This window comes from Ranitomeya variabilis, chromosome 6 (genome assembly GCF_051348905.1).
Source record: "Ranitomeya variabilis isolate aRanVar5 chromosome 6, aRanVar5.hap1, whole genome shotgun sequence".
NCBI classification, from domain to species: Eukaryota; Metazoa; Chordata; class Amphibia; order Anura; family Dendrobatidae; genus Ranitomeya; species Ranitomeya variabilis.
Genome location: NC_135237.1, coordinates 133,428,177 through 133,447,531, shown reverse-complemented (window position 1 = coordinate 133,447,531; position 19,355 = coordinate 133,428,177). Strand labels below are relative to the sequence as shown.

Here is a 19,355-nt window from a genome sequence, read left to right as displayed (position 1 = left end):
AAAGTACATTTCTCCCCCAGCAAAAACCTACCCGGCCCTTTCGGTACCAGCAGCAACCTCCATTTCGGCCTTTTCGGCCCAATGCCAACTGGTCTTCTACATCCTCTACCTCCGCATCAGGACGAGGTTCGCGCGGTGGCCGAGGCACCCAGGTCTCTTACAGACCTAATCGTAACTGGAGACCCAGGCCTAAACCACCCGGTTCTAAGGGATCCACATCCCATGGATCCTCCGCCCAATGACTCCTTGCAACATCCGGTGGGCACCAACAAAGTAGGCGGACGCCTGCTCTTGTTCCGCCAAGCCTGGCTCTCAGTCGTTTCCGACGAGTGGGTCAGAGAACTGGTGTCCACCGGATACAAAATAGAATTTTCCTCCCCCCCCCACGCGCTTCTTCCAGTCTTGCCCTCAAAGGTCAAAGACCACTGCGTTTCTCCAGGCAATACGGGCACTACAAAGGGAAGGAGTCATCATTCCAGTCCCCCTAGAACAAAGATTCAAGGGTTTCTATTCGAATCTATTCGTGGTCCCAAAGAAGGACGGATCACTACGTCCGATACTAGACCTGAAGCTACTAAACAGATTCGTAAAAATCCGACACTTCAGGATGGAGTCCCTCCGTTCTGTGGTTGCGTCTATGGGAAAAAGGAGAATTCCTGGCATCCATAGACATCAAGGATGCCTACCTGCACATACCAATCTTCCCTCCGCATCAGCAGTTCCTCCGCTTCGCTTTTCGCGGGGAACACTTCAAATTTGTGGCCTTGCCCTTCGGTCTCGCCACCGCTCCCAGAGTCTTCACGAAGGTCATGGCGGCTGCCATGGCCATTCTTCATTCCAGGGGAGTGGTGGTAATTCCGTACCTGGACGACCTACTGATAAAGGGTCCTTCCTACCCAGCGTGCGAAGAGTCCGTCGTTCTCACGGTGGATACTCTTACTCGCCTGGGATGGAAGATAAACTTCGAAAAATCTTCTCCAATTCCGGCTCAACAGATCTCTTTCCTGGGGATGATACTGGACACTTCCCGCGGTCTGGTCATACTCCCTCAAGACAAGGCTTTGGCCTTGCAGCAGGGAGCTCAGAGTCTTTCCCGTCCAGTCTCCCACTCCATTCGTGCCAGCATGCGAGTTCTCGGGCAGATGGTAGCTGCCATGGAAGCGGTCCCATTTGCGCAGTTTCACCTTTGTCCCCTGCAGCATGCGCTACTGTCGGCTTGGGACGGCAACCCGTCCTCCCTCGACCGCCGATTCATCCTGTCCCCACGGGTCAGGAAGACCCTCAGGTGGTGTACGCTGGAGTCCTCCCTAACCCAGGGAAGGTCCTTTCTCTCAGTACGGTGGCTGGTGGTGACCACCGATGCCAGTCTCATAGGCTGGGGAGCGGTCTTCAACCATCACACAGCCCAGGGGCGGTGGTCCACTCAAGAGTCTCGCCTTGCCATCAATATCCTCGAGATTCGAGCTATCAGGCTAGCATTGTTCCAGTTTCACCGCCTTCTGGCAGGTCACCCAGTCAGAATCCAGTCCGACAACGCCACGGCCGTGGCGTACATCAACCGTCAGGGCGGAACCCGCAGCAGGACGGCCATGCTCGAGGTGTCTCACATCCTTCATTGGGCGGAGTCAAACCATTCGCCCATCTCGGCGATCCACATTCCAGGTGTGGAGAATTGGGCGGCGGACTTTCTCAGCCGCCAGGGCCTCGCCTCCGGAGAGTGGTCCCTTCACCCGGAGGTCTTCCAGCAGATTTGCCATCGCTGGGGGACCCCGGATGTGGATCTCATGGCTTCCAGGATGAACAACAAGGTTCCTCAGTTCTTTGCTCGGTCCCTCGACCCACGGGCCCTCGGAGTAGACGCCCTGGTCTTGCCTTGGCGCCAATTCCGCCTCCCGTACATTTTTCCTCCTCTTCCCCTGCTACCGAGGGTCATCAAAAAGATCAGGGCAGAGGGGGTGCCAGTGATTCTCGTCGCGCCAGACTGGCCGCGTCGGGCATGGTACGCCGAACTGGTTCAGCTGGTAGCCGATGTCCCCTGGCGTCTTCCAGATCGCGTGGATCTTCTTTCACAGGGCCCGATTTACCACCAGAACTCAGGGGCCCTGTCTTTGACGGCTTGGCCGTTGAGTCCTGGATTCTAGGCCAAGCGGGTTTCACTCCCAAGGTGTCCTCCACCATGATCAGAGCCAGGAAACCTGTTTCCATGCGCAGTTACCACCGTACCTGGCGAATTTTTTTCTCATGGTGCGATGCACAGGGACAATCTCCTCTGGTTTTTTCTATCCCTTCCATACTGGAGTTTCTTCAGTCTGGACTAGAGTCGGGACTTGCCCTTAGTTCCCTAAAGGGTCAGGTTTCGGCATTGTCAGTCCTTTTCCAGCGGAAGATTGCCAATAGGTTGCCGGTGAAAACTTTCTTCCAGGGAGTCTCCCGTGTGGCGCCTCCCTACAAATCGCCCTTGGATCCGTGGGATCTTAATTTGGTTCTCGGAGCTCTTCAGGAGACTCCTTTCGAACCGCTACAGGACGTTTCCTTGACCTTCCTTTCTTGGAAGGTAGTCTTCCTAGTAGCCATTACGTCCATCAGAAGGGTTTCGGAGTTGGCTGCACTCTCCTGCCGCCCTCCCTTTCTAATTTTTCATCCGGACAAGGCGGTATTGAGGACCTCTCCCACCTTTTTGCCCAAGGTTGTCTCTTCTTTCCACCTCAATGAGGAGATTGTTCTGCCTTCGTTCTGCCCGGCACCAGCCCATCGCATCGAAAGGGCTCTACACACTCTTGATGTGGTGAGGGCTCTTCGTCGGTACGTCTCGAGGACGGCTCCCTTCCGCACGTCGGACGTCCTGTTCGTACTTCCAGAGGGGCCCAGGAAGGGTTCTCCCGCTTCAAAGGCCACTCTGGCTAAATGGATTCGGTCAGCCATTGAAGAATCCTATCGTGTCAAAGGTGTTCCTATCCCAGAGGGGATCAAGGCCCATTCTACTCGGTCGGTGGGCGCCTCGTGGGCCATTCGGCACCAGGCGTCAGCACAGCAGGTCTGCAAGGCTGCGACGTGGTCCAGTTTGCACACTTACCAAACATTACCACATTCATTCTATCTCTTCTGCAGACGCCGCCCTTGGCAGGCACATTCTGCAAGCGGCAGTTCCTTAAGCCGTAGGCCAGTGGTACATGGGGTATTAGCATATTGCTCCCCACCCAGGGACTGCTTTTGTACGTCCCATGGTCCTGTGTCCCCCAATGAGGGGTAGGAGAAAAGGAGATTTTTGTATACTCACCGTAAAATCTTTTTCTCCGAGCCACTCATTGGGGGACACAGCACCTGTTTTTTTGGCTTGTTGTTACTTCTTGGTTTTTACGTAGTTTGTCTTTGTTCATGCTCCTACTGCTTTACTACCGAACTGGTTGAAATTGTATCCAGTGAAGGGGTGTATACTGCAGAGGAGGAGTTAATCTTTCTGTCTACTTAGTGTCCTCCTAGTGGCAGCAGCATAACACCCATGGTCCTGTGTCCCCCAATGAGTGGCTCGGAGAAAAGAAAAAGATTTTACGGTGAGTATACAAAAATCTCCTTTTATTTTTTTTTTTTTACATTGGCTTGTTTTTACTAAAGCAAAAAAAATATATATTGTAATCTTTTTACACTGGCCACTTAAGCTGTTCTGTCAAGAAGTTTAAAGTAGTTGCCTTATCAGCAGAGGCAGGATTACCATGACTGGTAACATCTCTACACAGCTGATGACTCTAGCCATACAGTGGGGAAAATCTAGCATAATCTGTGCACACAAAGATGGATCTGCAACTTTCGTTAGTCACTGTAGAGTTGCTGTTGTCAATAAATTCTCTAATTTAGCAAGTAAGTGCAGCTTAAAGGGAACCTGTCAACCCCAAAATCAAAGATGAGCTAAGCCCACCAGCATCCGGGGCTTATCTACAGCATTCTGTAGCCCCCGATGTATCCTGAAAGATGAGAAAAAGAGGTTAGATTATACTCACCCAGGGGCAGTCCCGCTGCGGTCCGTTGGGCGTTGTGGTCCGGGGCCTCCCATCTTATGATGACGTCCTCTTGTCTTCACGCTCCGGCGCAGGCATACTTGTCTGCCCTATTGAGGGCAGAGCAAAGTACTGCAGTGCGCAGGCGCCAGGAAAGGTCAGAGAGGCCCAGCACCTGCGCACTGCAGTACTTTGCTCTGCCTTCAACAGGGCAGACAAGTACGCCGGAGCCGCAGCGTGAAGACAAGAAAAGGACGTCATCGTAAGAAGATGGGAGGCCCCAGACCGCCCCCCAGGTGAGTATAATCTAACCTCTTTTTTTTTTCTCATCTTTCAGGATACATCGGGGGCTTATCTGCAGCATTCCAGAATGCTTTAGATAAGCCCCTGATGCTGGTGGGCTTGGCTCTTCTTCGATTTTGGGGGTGACAGGTTCCCTTTAACAGTTTAGTGTTGGATCAAAAACGCAAAAAATCACCTCACTGCAGACTCAGGCCTTTACAGGCAGTAACTTTTTTTTTTTTTTGTCCAGGTAGCCCAGACAACCATAACTCGTCTATGCAGAACTTTTTTTTTTTTTTTTTTTAATTCTTGCATTTTCCTAGCTCTGATCAATCTTGACACACTATGCTTCCTGAAAATAACCGTAGTTCTCTGGATTAGAACTATGAAAAGCTGAAATTAACATTACTTCTTCATATTCTTGTTTTATTATTTTAAACTATCATTCTATTGACATTTATTTATACATTCACCTCATAATTACCTTTTTATAACTATTTTGTCTCTAGATTTTTGGATCCACTGGAAGAAGGATGTGTAATAGACATACACCAGTTCAATTCAGGATCCCAGTCTGTACTGGCTTACGCCACAGTCAGTGGATCTCTTGTTGGGTGGGATCTGAGATCTTCTAGTAATGCCTGGTCATTAAAACATGACTTGCGATTAGGCCTAATAACCTCTTTTGCAGTGGATATCCACCAGTGCTGGCTGTGTATTGGTAAGTTTCCCTTTTAAGGCCTATGTCGGCCCCTCCTCAGCTGGCTACACCCACCCACTGCAATTAAGTGGTCTGAGACTAAAATGTATTTTAATCATAAATCTCTATTGTTAGGTTTTTTTTTTTGTTTTTTTTAAAGATTTAAAGTTCCCCATCATTCCCTTACTACTCTGCTTTATATTTTATTTTTTTTGTTGCTTTGAGAGTCGAAGTGCCCCTGAGGAGAGGGTAGGTATGCCAGTGCAGTGTTGGTCAAGAGGGCAATAACCTGCCAGGTAGTAGTGCAGAGCACGCCCCAATGCGCATTTCACTTTTAAACCCCCACACACACATCCGCACTATTCATTACGTTTTTCTACTTTTTATATACTTTTTATTCAGTATTCCTTAATTGTCAGCCTTTATTTTGCAGCTAGCCCACATGCAGTCTTCTCTGGCTTATAGGCTATTACATGTCACTTGACCTCTTTTTAATTGTTTACCTCTTGGATTTACTACTGGATTTTTTTAACTAGGCATTTTTTGCCACCTATTTCAGCCTTGCTGCATCTCAATTCTATGCCTTGGATCATTTATCCTTTATACTGCATTTGCATCTGATACCTGATTGAACAAAGTTGTCCTTTTTTTTTTTTTTTTTTTTTAATTTTATTTTTTGTCTCTGCTCTATTTTGGCATTGCAGTTCATTGGGGCCCTTTCCTGTTGAATTCTATCCGTGTATTCCGTCTCTTTATTTGCTTTTGCATGTGTTACTTAATCAGTTGTCACTTTTATTATGTGGCCTCTGTACTCCCAAGTTTTATAGATTTTGTTAGATGCAAAAAGAAATCTACCCCAAAAGTTCAACACAATCATTTCTCTTTCTCGGAGAAAGAAAAGGTCTGGCAGGGTCTCCATTGTATGGTCTGTTAAGGGGGTTAATAATCTGCTTTGAGTTGTAGTAATTGATGGGATGTTTCTCTCTCCAATCCTCTGGTTTTGATCTACTTTTAGTAAACTGCACAATTTAAACAAGCAAAATCCTTACTGAATATTTGCTCTTCATGGTGATTTTTCTGAATCTTTCATTCTGTTAGGAACCAGTAGTGGAACCATGGCCTGCTGGGACATGAGGTTCCAGCTGCCAATATCCAGCCATACTCACCCAGCTCGAGCAAGAATTCGGCGTCTGATGATGCATCCCTTGAGCATGCATACAATGTATCAGTCTTGGGTTATAGCTGGTAAGTGATTTCCAAGATTATTATTAAAAGGGTTGTCTGGTCTAAGAAAAGTCGTGCGTCACTCTAACGGCAGGTGGCCGAATCGTGACCGTGTGCGATGTACACACTCACTATTCGCCTCTTCTCCCTGTTTGCTTGGGCAGTTTGCATACTTGCAGCCACGTGTCAAGCTCTTGTGCTTCTCTCAATTCTCTTATATTGCGAGATGCTGGGTGAGACTAGTTTGCAGATGATGGCAAGTATGCATACATGCAATTACATGACCACCCAATCGCACAGGGGAATGCAGGGAAATCACACTTGGTTCAATGTATTTCAATGAGTCAGTGCACTTATCCAATTGTTTTTCCTTGGGCCAAGTGGTTCGAGGTAAAATGAATCGCAGCAAATACGATATTCCTCCAATAATTGGATGACACTCATCTGTTTATATATCTATGGGTCCGTGGAAGATGAATCTGATCTCTGGCACCAGAGAATCCTGACAGCGTGCACGTTGTGAGGAATCACAAGTCTGCAATCACATGGAGTGCCTGCACATTTGAGCCCCACAGCCGGACGATACCTTTGAACTATGTTCAGAAGAAAGTATGAATTGACACTTAAAGTGGGGCTGAATAGAAAGTCTGTGGAGCCAGTGATGGCGGCGAGCAGCACTACTGATCAGCTGTTACCAGACACTGCTTGTCTCAGTGGTTATACATTTCCTTCACAGCAGTCCGTTCAGGGGAAATGTATGGTGACCTGCTGTCCAGTCAGTGACCCATGGACGAGCTGGGTCTGCCAGAGCAGGGACCCCACTGTGGTGTCCATATGCCGTATTGAAGCATAAGGCAACCTCTTAACAAGTAAATGTGTTCTTACAGATAGCGACACAAATTTTCATTTGCATTATCCTAAATAACTGCGGAATACTGGAAAACATTCATCAGACGCAATTGTTACTTATTTCTTACCATGTAGCATACCCCCACCCCTGGGGGAAAAAGAAAAAATCTGTAATTGTCAAGCGTCACTAACTATTCATCCACTGTCATACAGCTACATGACCTCATATGTGAATACCAGTTTTAATTCTTCTCTGATTGTAAAGTGGAGTCTTCTCAGTTTATATAATTGGATTCTTGCCTTTTAGGAAAGGTCTCTTAATGCCAAATAGCCACGTTTGTACAAAATCACTTGGCTTCTGTCTTTCAATAGCATGCTGGAAATGAACTAAGTAGTTCCTGGTAATCTGAAATAAATTCCTGGCGTTCACGCTTTTGACTTTCTTTTAATTTTCTGAGTGCGGTCTGGCTTCTGTGCAAACTAAAGGTCTAATTACAAAATGTTGGAGTTAAAGGAACAGTTGATTTTCTGCAGTGAAATGCCTGTACGCAGTATATCGGTTCCATGGTTGGATTTATATCAAGTGTATGACTACTGCAAGGATTTAAAGCAGATCTGTGAATGTTTAGGGCTCAATTATTTTTTTATTAAACCACATAATGAAAATGATCGGACCATAAAACTGCATATACCATAGTCTGTAGTGGGGGGAACAAAAGCAAAAAGGCCATAAACAAAACCTGAAAGCTCTCAATTATTGAATATCTGAGGCTCAGTGGTTAGCACATTATCTTTGCAGCGCTGGGGTCCTAAGTTCAACTCTCACCAAGGACAACATCTGCCAGAAGTTTGTATGTTCTCCCCGTGTTTGCGAGGGTTTCCTCCAGGTTTCTCCAACATTCCAAACACCTACTGATAGGGAATATAGATTGTGAGCCCCTATGTTGCCTAAACGAACCCGAAGTCCATGTTGAGTATTTTTGCAGCATAAGTGTTGACAGGAAAAACACGGCGTAAAATATGTAAATTTTTTGTGGTAAGGTTTCTCCTTGTGGAGTGTGACATTCCAGCTCTGGCTTGTTAAGGTAAGGAGGCTTATTCACCGTGCAAAGATTCAATTTCCAAATTTGTTTTCATTTGCAAAATTTTTTATTTTTTTCTATTTGAATGAAAAGCACAAAAAACTCCCACAATTGACACACTGCAGATTTGACACGCTTTCAAGGTTCAAATTTGCAAGGAAAAAATAAGCTGTATGTGTATATTTCACAGTTCTCATTCACTTTGCTGGTACTGTAAAGCACTGCTTTTTTTTTTTTTTTTTTTTTTGCAACAACCCCGTCGCATATACATTGCCATAACTGTAGACTTTAATCCTTTTGCTGTCAGGATGTCTATTAGATTAAATGTCGATTTTTAGTTTTCCCTCTGTACTTGAATGTTGTCTGAAAGTAAATGTCAGCAAAAATGTGGTGACGGACTCTACATTCACAGATGCCTTTTTTTCCAGTTTCGCTTTTTAGAGCGCTTTTTCATACAACTTTAGACATTATTCTTCAGTCTGGCACTTGAAGTTTTCCCTCCCCTATCCAACCCCCACGCAGGCTCGCAATACACAGAAGAGTTTGACTTTATTGTGCTTGATCTTAATGAAAAGAAAAAAAAAAAAAACCCTTATAGTTTCTATTTTCTTTTATTCAGTTTAATAGTAATTTCTGCATACCATAATCAATGTAATTTTTCTTGTCTCTGATGTACATGGGTTAAACTAAAACTTGTCTTTTTTCTAATTTGACTCCTAGCTGTTCAGGGCAATAATGAAGTCTCTATGTGGGACATGGAGACTGGAGATAGAAGATTCACTTTGTGGGCCAGCAATGCTCCTCCACTCTCCGAGCATCAGGTATGGTCCTGTTATCTATATATTAGTACATCCAGCAGAAATGTCAGTGTTAAATTTCTAGCGCTAAAGGGGATGTCCTCTAACCTTTTTTTTTGTCTGGAGGAGGACACATGTCACAGTGGATCTCTCTCATTAAGAATACAGGAGCTCTCCGGCGCTGAGCCCGCATCTTTTCCGGCACGTGACAGCTGATATGATCAGCTGTCATGTGCCTCTAACAGCCGTGGGTGGAATCGCAATCCACCCGCTTCTGTTAGATGTTAAACATTTAACATGATCGAGCTGGAAGCTCATCACTAACTCTGTCCAGTGGTGCTCCTGTCACATGATCGTGAGGCGCCAAGGGGTTGACATGACAACCGGTTATCTGCAGGAAAACCCCGTGGTGGTCATTGCCGATCTGCTATGAGTGCTGCCCTGTGGCTGACATTCATGGCAAATTAGTATTTCTGCTACACAGAGAAGGGTAAAAAGTAGAAGAAAAAGGTTTTTAAAAAATATAAAAGTTCAAATCGTCCTCCTTTTTGCCCCATTTAAAATAAAACAATATAAAAAATAAACATTTGTGATCAGGCGTTTCTAAACGTGGAAATGCATCAAAATATAAATAGAATTCAATCGATAAAACTGCATATCGAGGAAAAAAATTAAAACCTCCAGAATTACATTTTTTTTTTTTTGTGGTTGCCATAGAATTGAAATAAGATGCCATAACAAGTGAGCAAAAGATCATATCTACCCCAATTGTATTGATAATGTCAGATTGGTGTGCAAAAATCCCTCACCCAGCCCCAGATCCCGAAAAATAGAGATGCTAAATGGCGCCGCTTCTTTTTTTTCTTTTTTTACCAAACTTTGGAACTTTTTTTGGTACCTAAATAAAAAGGAACCTATACATATTTGGTATCTGCGAACTCGTAATGACCTGGCGAATCGTAATGTCAGTTTTAGCATTTAGTGAGCGTGGTAAAAAAAACAAAAACCAAAAAACAATTGTGGAATTGCACTTTTTTTGCAATTTCATCTCACTTGGAATTTTTTTTCCTGTTTTTCAGTACATTATATGGTAAAATCAATGGTGTCATTCAAAAGTACATCTTTCTGCAAAAAAACAAGCCCTCCCGTCGTCATATTGACAAATATAAAAAAAAGTTATGGCTCTGGGAAGAGGGGGAGCAAAAAAGAAAAGTCTGTGATCATTCTCTCCATATATCCAATTGTTTTGTTCTATTCCCATAGTGAATGTATTATTCTATAGTTTTACTATAGACTAAACATATACTGTAATGACTTTTTTTTTTCTTTTTTTTTTTTTTTTCCCCTTTTACAGCCTTCACCGCACAGTGTTAATGGAATTTACTGCAGTCCAGCCGATGGCAACCCCATATTATTAACTGCGGGGTCTGATATGAAAATAAGGTATATGTATAAATGGTGGTCTGGGGTCCAGATGTGTTGTAGTATATACATTTCCTAATATGCTGTCACTATTGGAATAGCTTTTGTCAGCAGCTGCCAGGGTTTAATACATTCTGTATATGGATTTCTGTTGTTAAAGATTATTTGAACAAATTGTTCTCATCATACTAAGTGAATACTAGATGCAGTTTCCTGCAACTAGAATACTGACACTTCATGTACTTTAGACTTTGTAATACTCATCTGTTTAATACTTTGTGTTTTTTTGTTTGTTTTTTTAAACACTTTTATATTTTTAGATTTTGGAACCTGGCCTGTCCAAAGAGATCATATATAATCGCAGGAGGCAATAACACTCAGCCGCCTGTGTCCTATTTCAGCAAGATTATCGAGGGCACAGAAGTTGTACAGGTAACCTGTCCTTTCCTTGTCACCTGTCCTTGTCACCTGCAATGCTGGGGTACTTGCAGTGACAGACAAGAGAATTAAAATATAGACGATCGCTTTCACCTCCTCTGCATCCAAGGTTTACATGTTAGCAAGGATGTTTTAATGCTTTATAGTGGAGGTCCTAAAGAGAATCTGTTCATGGCTTTTTTGCGTAAATTGTCTAGCTCTTAAAAAAAAAAAAAAAAAAAGAAAAAAAAAAGGGGGGCAAAGAGCTGAACGAAGCGTGGTTTTTTTTGTTTTTTTTTTTTGTCCCCCCCCTTCTTTGTTGCGGAGATACTGGCTTCTAAAATTTAGGGTGACTAATGAGGACTTTAGCAGAGATTCTTCACTGTGGGATGTTACTTTTTGTTCCCTTTGATGTTGCCCAATCATAAGGAGGCGTTGTCATACAGTGGGGGAGACACAAACTTCCCTAGAGCAGGTTTCTCGGATTTCTCATTGTAATCTAGTATGACTGATTTGGTTTGTCCTGATCATAGTGAGATTTCTCGGTCAGTACTTGTTGCCATTACTGCTCTGGGAGGAGAGCTGTACTATAATGTCATTACATACCGTCACAAACCATCCATCACAGGTATCGGGAAATCATGCACTGATATCTGGGGTAGATTCACAGCAGTGTGTGTGGCATACTGCAGCTCTTCTCTCCCAATGCGGTGTTTCAGGGGAGAGCGGCCCTCTAGTTAGTTATGTAATGACCCAGACAGGAGAGGGGGAGCAGTGAGGAGCAGCTCCTGTCCATGGAATTACAAGGGTTCTACAGATCACAGAACTGCACTGACCAACTCATCTTTATAGTGTGAGGGCAAGGACCGTACAAAATTTTTTTTTTTCTCCCTGGAGCACTCTAAGTATTTTTTTTTTGTATATACCTCATCAACTGTTTTTATCCAGATGCTTTTTTTTCTCTTGCTACCTCTGTACTTGCAGTACATGGACCTTTCTTCAGTTGTTTAATTTACATGATCACTGATTGCACTTCCACCTTATCTGCCGCTGTATAATTTATATATAATTGTTCCTATCTGGCTATGCTCTTTACTGTGCTTATTTTTATGTACCCCAAATGATTATGATTACATTGTGCTAGCCCTACTGGTTCTCCTTTCAGGACAACTTTATAGACCTGGGTCTGTGTTCCTGTTTTTTATATATACAATTTTAACATTCATTTTTTTTTTTTTTATCATTGCTCTGTCACCCCTTGTATCACCTTGTTTCAATAAAGCATTGTTTGCAATCACCATTTTTTGTACTGAGACATTTTTGGTCTGTTCTTTTCCTTTTTTCTTCCTCACCATAATAGAATAGTGTATAGAAAGTAAGCCAAAAAGTGTGCGTCCTTCTAAAGGGCGTACAAAAGAAATAAATAATCTTTTATTGATAGAATTTAAAATGGCACATTTGGCCCTCTTTAGAAGGTCGCTTAATGTTCCTGATAATGGCAGCCCACTGGCTCTAGGTGGTTGCTACTCCCTAGAGTTTCTCACTTTTATTCTATTTGCATATAGATTACGGTCATCTGTTCACCACACTTTTTAATATGATCTTCTCCTGTTTCTTCATGCATTTTATCATGGATCATTCTCATAATTGTAAAAAAAAGTTGTTGTTTTTTTTTCTCTTAATAGGAAATTCAGTGCAAGCATACAACAGGGCCCAGTGAAGATGTCCCACGAAGAGGAGTAGAGTCCTTACCATCAGGACATCATGATATCATTACAGATATGGCCACCTTTCAAACCACACAAGGTTTTATAGTAACTGGATCACGAGATGGCATTGTGAAAGTGTGGAAATGATATGATCTTAAGACTGTAATCTCTGAAAGTACCACCATAGTGTTTAATGTCCATGAAGACTTCGCTTCTCGTTACACTACAGAGCTAGTGGCTCTTTGATATAAGATGAAGTCTAATATGAAAGCTCAGAATACCGCTTTTTTTTTTTTTTTATATATTTTGAATTCTTCATTATTAATCTTGATATGCAAACAAGTGTCTCATTCTCAGTGTACACCAGATGTAAATTATGGATACATATTTAAAATCTTTGTTAGTTTTAGTGATTTCATAACCTGTTTACATATCCCGAAGAATGGATATTGCACTACTGTTCACATACTGCTAATAATAAAAAAGAAAAAAAAGCTATCGGCTTATCAAATGTATTTAGCTTCAAGCACCAGCATGTAAAGTATTCCAGATATCAAGGAAGAATCCTTTAGAAATTGCAAATGACCAGGGATTGAGGATGATCAATGGAAGCTAAGTGTTGATGAACGTTCATGGCATCTGACTTCTTAATTAGAGCATTCATGCTAAATGAGGAGTACCATTGGGTCACATCTGTCATGTTAGCAGAAAGATAAGCCAGTGCATGTAGAAATGTAACTTAGAAGGCAGAGGTTGAAGCAGTAAAGTGTAGGCTCAAAAGAATCAGATTGTTGAATTTCAAAACACAAACCTTTTGGTTTTTCCTAGTAGGTAAGGTAGGTAGCAGCAACTAAAGCTGGCCGAACTATGCAATTATCCGACAGCCATCTCGGCCAACACTCCTGTACACTGGCGTACTTTTCTCTGCTGAGCTCTCCTGTGTTCCCTATGAGAAGGCTATCAACTAACTTGTTGGCCGGCTGCTTATCTCAGGAATAACAGTGTGTTCGGCAGTTTGAAATTGGACATGCCGCAAGCAACATCTCTCCTGACCTTTATGCGTTCGGCTCCCCCCTCCCCCCCATTAGACTGTTGATATGAATGGTTTAGTTAACATGTTTAAAGTGGATAACTTAATAATTAACACTTTTTTTTTTCTTTTTGAAGATGTGTGAGGGATTACAAGAGCCATGTGACAGCTGGTGTCTCTCCTTCATTGGCTCAACTGCTACATCAGTGTCATCAGTGTCATCATATGCTTGACTATGAATGTCTGCTGGGAAACTTTTTTTTTTTTTTTTAGTCATGCACACGATGGCACAGCATGGCGTGCAGGCACTTGGGGCTTGCCAAGTATCTTGTGCTGCCTAAGATCACATTTAGATGAGCAGGAACAAGCATTCCTAGGAACACTTGTTTTCCAATTATCAAACTTTTTTAAGTAGCCACCAGTCGCATGATGAAAAAGTAAACTCTGGGTGAAATGATTTTTTAGGTTGCTGAAAAATAAGCATTCTCAGGCACCATATACATTAGACTGAGTCCATGTCGCCAATATCACAGTATGTGAATGGTAGCCTCAACCCTTTCCCTATCCCTCCTAACCCATCCTAGTCCTAACCCTCTTCTGCATATTAACTGTAGTTTCAATCTTTATGTCTAACCCTCATCATTGTTGTACTCATAACACCAATTTTAAGCGTATAAATTGAACGAGTGCAATGGGAGCAAATGTCCCCTTTCACTCTGACCATTGTTGGTAAATGTCAGTGCTCATCTGCGAGTTTTTTTTCTTCACTTGGATTGGACTGGGAAAATAGGACGAAGCATGCTGTGATTGTCTGCAAGAATTGGATTGCACTTGCCAATGTAAGTCAATGGGCGCTATGAAAAATAAAACTCACATGGACCATGCGTGTACAGTCCGATTTTTTTTTTTTTTTTTTTTTCCATCTCGGGAAACACGACATTTCATCAGCTAAGTACAGTAATTTGACAACACTAACCATCAGAATTGATAAAAGGATCTATAGATAGATTTATTATTAGTTCAGTGTGTCTAGCTTACTGTAACTGTATTTAGTTAATATAAAATTAAATGGAAAATTGGTCGGGGAGCCCCCTTATGTTTGAGGAAAGACCTTTGAACAAATTATTAAACAACATATATGTAAGTACCTGGATAAGAATTAAGTGATTAACCACATTCAGAAAGGGTATGTAACTAATAAGTCATGTCAGACTAACCTAATTTCCTTCTATGACAGAATCACTAACTGGGTGGATCAGGGAAATGCTATAGATATAATATATTTTGACTTCAGCAAAGCATTTGACAAAGTGTCTCACACCATCCTTATTGAAAAAATGACTAAGTATGGAATGGACAAGGCAACTGTTAGGTGGATTCATAACTGGCTTAGTGATCGGACCCAAAGACCAGAATGGTGATCGGTCTGCAAACCATGTCCTATGAGGAATGGTTACAGGATTTGGGAATGTTAAGCTTACAAAAAAGAAGGCTGAAAGGAGACTTACGGTAATAGCTGTCTACAAATATCTGAAGGGCTGTCACATTGTAGAAGGATCATCTTTATTCTCATTTGCATAAGGAAAGACTAGATGCAATGGGATGAAACTAAATGGGAGTAGACACAGATTGATCACCCTGTCAAAAAGTTTTTTTGAATATCTAATGAGTGGAACAGGCTGCCACGAGAGGTGGTGAGTTCTCCTTCCATGGAAGTCTTCAAACAGAGGATGGACAGACGTCTGGGATTATTTAGTGAATCCTGCTTTGAGCAGGGGGTTGGACCAGATGACCCATGAAGTCCCTTTCAACTCTACCATTCTGCTGAGGGAAAGCAGACAGCTGAAGGCTGATGTTGTTATTCTGAGAAGCAGGAAATAAACATGGAGCTTCCCAGGCCATTATCCGCTCACAGCTGCTTAGTCTTTACTGGTTATATTGAAAGGGGACCCGAAAAAATGATGGGTCCCCCCTATTTTTAACAACCAGTAAAGGCTAAGCAGACCGCAGTGGACTGATATTAATAGGCTGGAAAGGAGCTATGGATATTGGCCCCATCGCAGACTAATGACACCAGCCCACCTCAGAAATGGCCATTCATTAGATGTGTCAATTCTAGTGCTTGGCCTCGGCTTTCCTGAATTGCCCATGCACATTTGCAGTCATGGTAATGGTTTTGGAGTGGTCAGCTATGTAATGTCTGCTGACATCAAGCCCAAGGGTTCGTAATGGGAAACGCGTCTGTAAGACGCCCCCATTACTAACCCTATAGTCAAAAAATAAAATAAATAGCATGTAAATTATTCTGATCTCTCGGATGGAGAAAATACTGCTATATGACCCTACGCTATCACTAATTGTAATCTTAAACCTAGTCCTAACCCTCATCCTAGTCTTAAAGGGACACTGTCACCTGAATTTGGAGGGAACAATCTTTAGCCATAGGGGCGGGGTTTTCGGGTGTTTGATGCACCCTTTCCTTACCCGCCGGCTGCATGCTGGCTGCAATATTGGATTGAAGTTCATTCTCTGTCCTCCGTAGTTCATGCCTGCACAAGGCAATCAGCATGCAGCCGGCGGGTAAGGAAAGGGTGCATCAAACACCCGAAAACCCCGCCCCTATGGCTAAAGATTGTTCCCTCCAAATTCAGGTGACAGTGTCCCTCTTAGTTCTTACCCTAATCTTAGAAATTACCCCAGTTAGTGTTTGAAAAAGTATGTATAAATGAAATGTTATGTTAGGATTTTTTCCTTTAAATCTTGGGAAAGCTATCCCAGCAAGTCTGTCTTCTGTCCCATAAAATTCTAAGCAAGACAAGAGGCAGGGAGGAGAAAGTGAGCAGGGGAACTGTTGAGGGGCTGTGGCAGGAGAGGCTGGGAGCGGATTCAGTAAAGCAATTCGGTAGGTTTTGTGTCTTCTCAATCAGTGTTGCAAGTGTAGAGAAGAACAATGTGATAGCCTACTTTTTTATTTTAGGCTTACTACCTGTGTCTGTCTGCGCCAGTCCTTGCAGTTGTCCCCCACTGAGCAAAGCAATGCTGCCTGTGTACTCTTGTTACAAATTTTGAACTGCATTTAGCCTACTTACTTATTTGGGCCTAGTAACTGTGTCAGCCAGTCCTTACAGTTGTCCTCCACTGAACAAAGCTATGCCACCTGTGTACTCCTGTTACAAATTTTGAACTGCATTTAGCCTACTTACTTATTTGGGCCTAGTAACTGTGTCAGCCAGTCCTTACAGTTGTCCTCCACTGAACAAAGCTATGCCACCTGTGTACTCCTGTTACAAATTTTGAACTGCATTTAGCCTACTTTTTTATTTTAGGCCTCCTGTGTCTGTCTGCGCCAGTCCTTGCAGTTGTCCTCCACTGAGCAAAGCAATGCTGCCTGTGTACTCCGGTTACAAATTTTGAACTGCATTTGGACTACTTACTTATTTGGGCCTAGTAACTGTGTCAGCCAGTCCTTACAGTTGTCCTCCACTGAACAAAGCTATGCCGCCTGTGTACTCCTGTTACCAATTTTGAACTGCATTTAGCCTACTTTATTCTTTGGGCCTATATCTGTGTTTCCTCCTCATCCTGCCCATTGCCCAGCCACTGCTAGATGAGTCTGCTGGTACATTGACCTAGACCACTACATTCCTCTTGCACTCTACACAGCTAGAATCTGACCCTGCTGATAGTAAGGTTCCCCTTCCCACATACTATACCACCTTACACGGGGACAAAGAGGAAGGTGCAGATGAAAGTGCAGGTTCCTTCATCAGGAGGGGGGGCACACTCATTGGCACTGGCACAGGGCCCCTCATAGTACGCAAAAGTGTCTCTGGCAGTGGGAGGCGCCGCCCGCTGTCAAACACCGCCGTACTATGAGGGGCCCTGTGCCAGTGCCAACTAGTGGGCCCCCCTGCTTTCTCAGGATCACAGCACTTGCAAAGTTGAAATACTTACCTCTCCCTGCTCCACCGCCGTGACATATTCCGCGTTTCCTGGGCCCAAGAAAATCTTGAGCCAGCCCTACCCCCCCACAACTTTAGCCAAATGACCCCCTGTTTTCAATGCGTAACTATTATTATAAAGTAAATTAAGATTGACAAGCTTAAGTAATAAGAATTGATGTTTTTGGCATTAAAATGGGCGCACTGTAGGTGTTTTCCTGTCCTCCACTCACTGCCGACTTTGATTCCCCATTGACTTGCATTGGGTTTTGTGTTTCATTCGGCCCCCGACTTTTCGCAATCGACCGATTTCACCCGACCCGACTTTTGAGAAAGTTGTTTTTCATGAAACCCGACTCGATCCTAAAAAAGTAAAAGTCGCTCAACTCTAGCCTACACCCCTGTGTCATTGGATGAATAGTTGCTAGTCGTATTGGTCTTTATGGCACATTAGCTAAATGCTATAGAAAATTTTCCTGACGATAATAAATGCATTTATGTGTATGCAAATATACTATGTACCAAGATGGACATCACATCTTGTCAGGGCTGGCCAGATGGCATCTACCGTAGTTCAGATGCCCTGAGGCAAGGGCAGTCAGCTGTTATACAGCAATTGTCCCATTTATGCAATTGTATGATTTTACGTCACATTCTGGTTATTATGCGATCTTGAAGGTTCGGACAACTAATACTTTACTATTAAGCAAAGTTATAGAACTTCTAACAAATAAATCAATTTATTGCATATCCAAATTAAAGGGCTTTGGTGAAACCTCGATATGGTTAAGGGCACAATGCACCATTACACTCCTCAATATGCATAGTGAGCACTTTGTCATATCCTGAGTAACATCATTAAAGCGGGCTTTAACTCCATCACCTATTCGTACAGAAATATTTTTTTTCTGGCAACTAAACTACTAAAATCTAGGTCCCCTATACACCTGCTTAAGTGGTATAATTAGTGTTTTGAGGGTGACCGACTCATTTTGTGAACAGAAATCTAACATGTATGACAAAAGTGCATAGCCGTTAATTCTGTGAAGATTTTTTTTTTTATATATAGAAAACTGAAATATTAAAATCTTAATATGTGAGTTGCATGTAAGGATCCCCAGAAGTAAAAATAATGTTTTGATTTGCAAATTATAGGAGCTGCAAGTATCAGTACAAAGTTCTTGTTTAGTTGGTATTTTATAAACCATAGATCACACTTATGTTTAATAACCTTTCAGAACATTACTCGTCATCATACACTAAAACTTGTAACAATCAGCATACATTTACAATAACTTTCCATTAATAGAGAGCTGAAGAATATCTGCCAATAGAACAGATAAGAGAATTGTGAAACCATTGTCTGATCAGTGATGCTTTCTGGAGAAAGTAGACCATCGGATGACTCAACGCTTTCCTCTGTTACCTGTAACCAAAATAACCAACATAAGTTATTTTTCACATGTGAAAGTTGCCAGATTTTCTAGAAGCTGAGATCCCAGGTACTGGTAGATCCTCTTTTGTTTGTACCTGATAGAGCAGTGTTCCTCACCTCCAGTCTCTAAAGGTACCTTCACACGAAACGACGCTGCAGCGATAGCGACAACGATGCCGATCGCTGCAGCGTCGCTGTTTGATCGCTGGAGAGCTGTCACACAGACCGCTCTCCAGCGACCAACGATGCCGAGGTCCCCGGGTAACCAGGGTAAACATCGGGTTGCTAAGCGCAGGGCCGCGCTTAGTAACCCGATGTTTACCCTGGTTACCAGCGTAAAATGTAAAAAAAACAAACAGCACATACTTACATTCGCGTCCCCCGGCGTCCGCTTCCTGCACTGACTGACTGACTGAGCGCCGGCAGTAGCAGGGCACAGCGGTGACGTCACCGCTGTGCTGTGCTTTCACTTTGC

General features: G+C 43.1%; 2 protein-coding genes across 3 annotated transcripts in view; one reads left to right on the top strand and one right to left on the bottom strand.

The window, feature by feature from the left end:
* PIK3R4 (phosphoinositide-3-kinase regulatory subunit 4) overlaps nt 1-12,970 on the top strand; it is an 85,705-nt gene extending 72,735 nt beyond the window's left edge. For both annotated transcript variants that reach the window (XM_077269016.1, XM_077269017.1), the window contains exons 15-20: nt 4,784-4,995; nt 6,073-6,219; nt 8,850-8,950; nt 10,281-10,369; nt 10,669-10,780; nt 12,451-12,970. In XM_077269016.1, coding sequence (XP_077125131.1) covers nt 4,784-4,995; nt 6,073-6,219; nt 8,850-8,950; nt 10,281-10,369; nt 10,669-10,780; nt 12,451-12,621 — 832 coding nt within the window. In that variant the 3' untranslated portion in view covers nt 12,622-12,970. The remainder of the gene's footprint in view (nt 1-4,783; nt 4,996-6,072; nt 6,220-8,849; nt 8,951-10,280; nt 10,370-10,668; nt 10,781-12,450) is intronic.
* Nucleotides 12,971-18,484: 5,514 nt separating this feature from the next.
* The window catches only part of LOC143781992 (collagen alpha-6(VI) chain-like), a 217,247-nt gene continuing 216,376 nt past the window's right edge, over nt 18,485-19,355 (bottom strand). Inside the window, exon 38 of the mRNA XM_077269013.1 lies at nt 18,485-18,871. Within this exon, the coding sequence (XP_077125128.1) occupies nt 18,868-18,871 (4 nt within the window). The 3' untranslated portion in view covers nt 18,485-18,867. The remainder of the gene's footprint in view (nt 18,872-19,355) is intronic.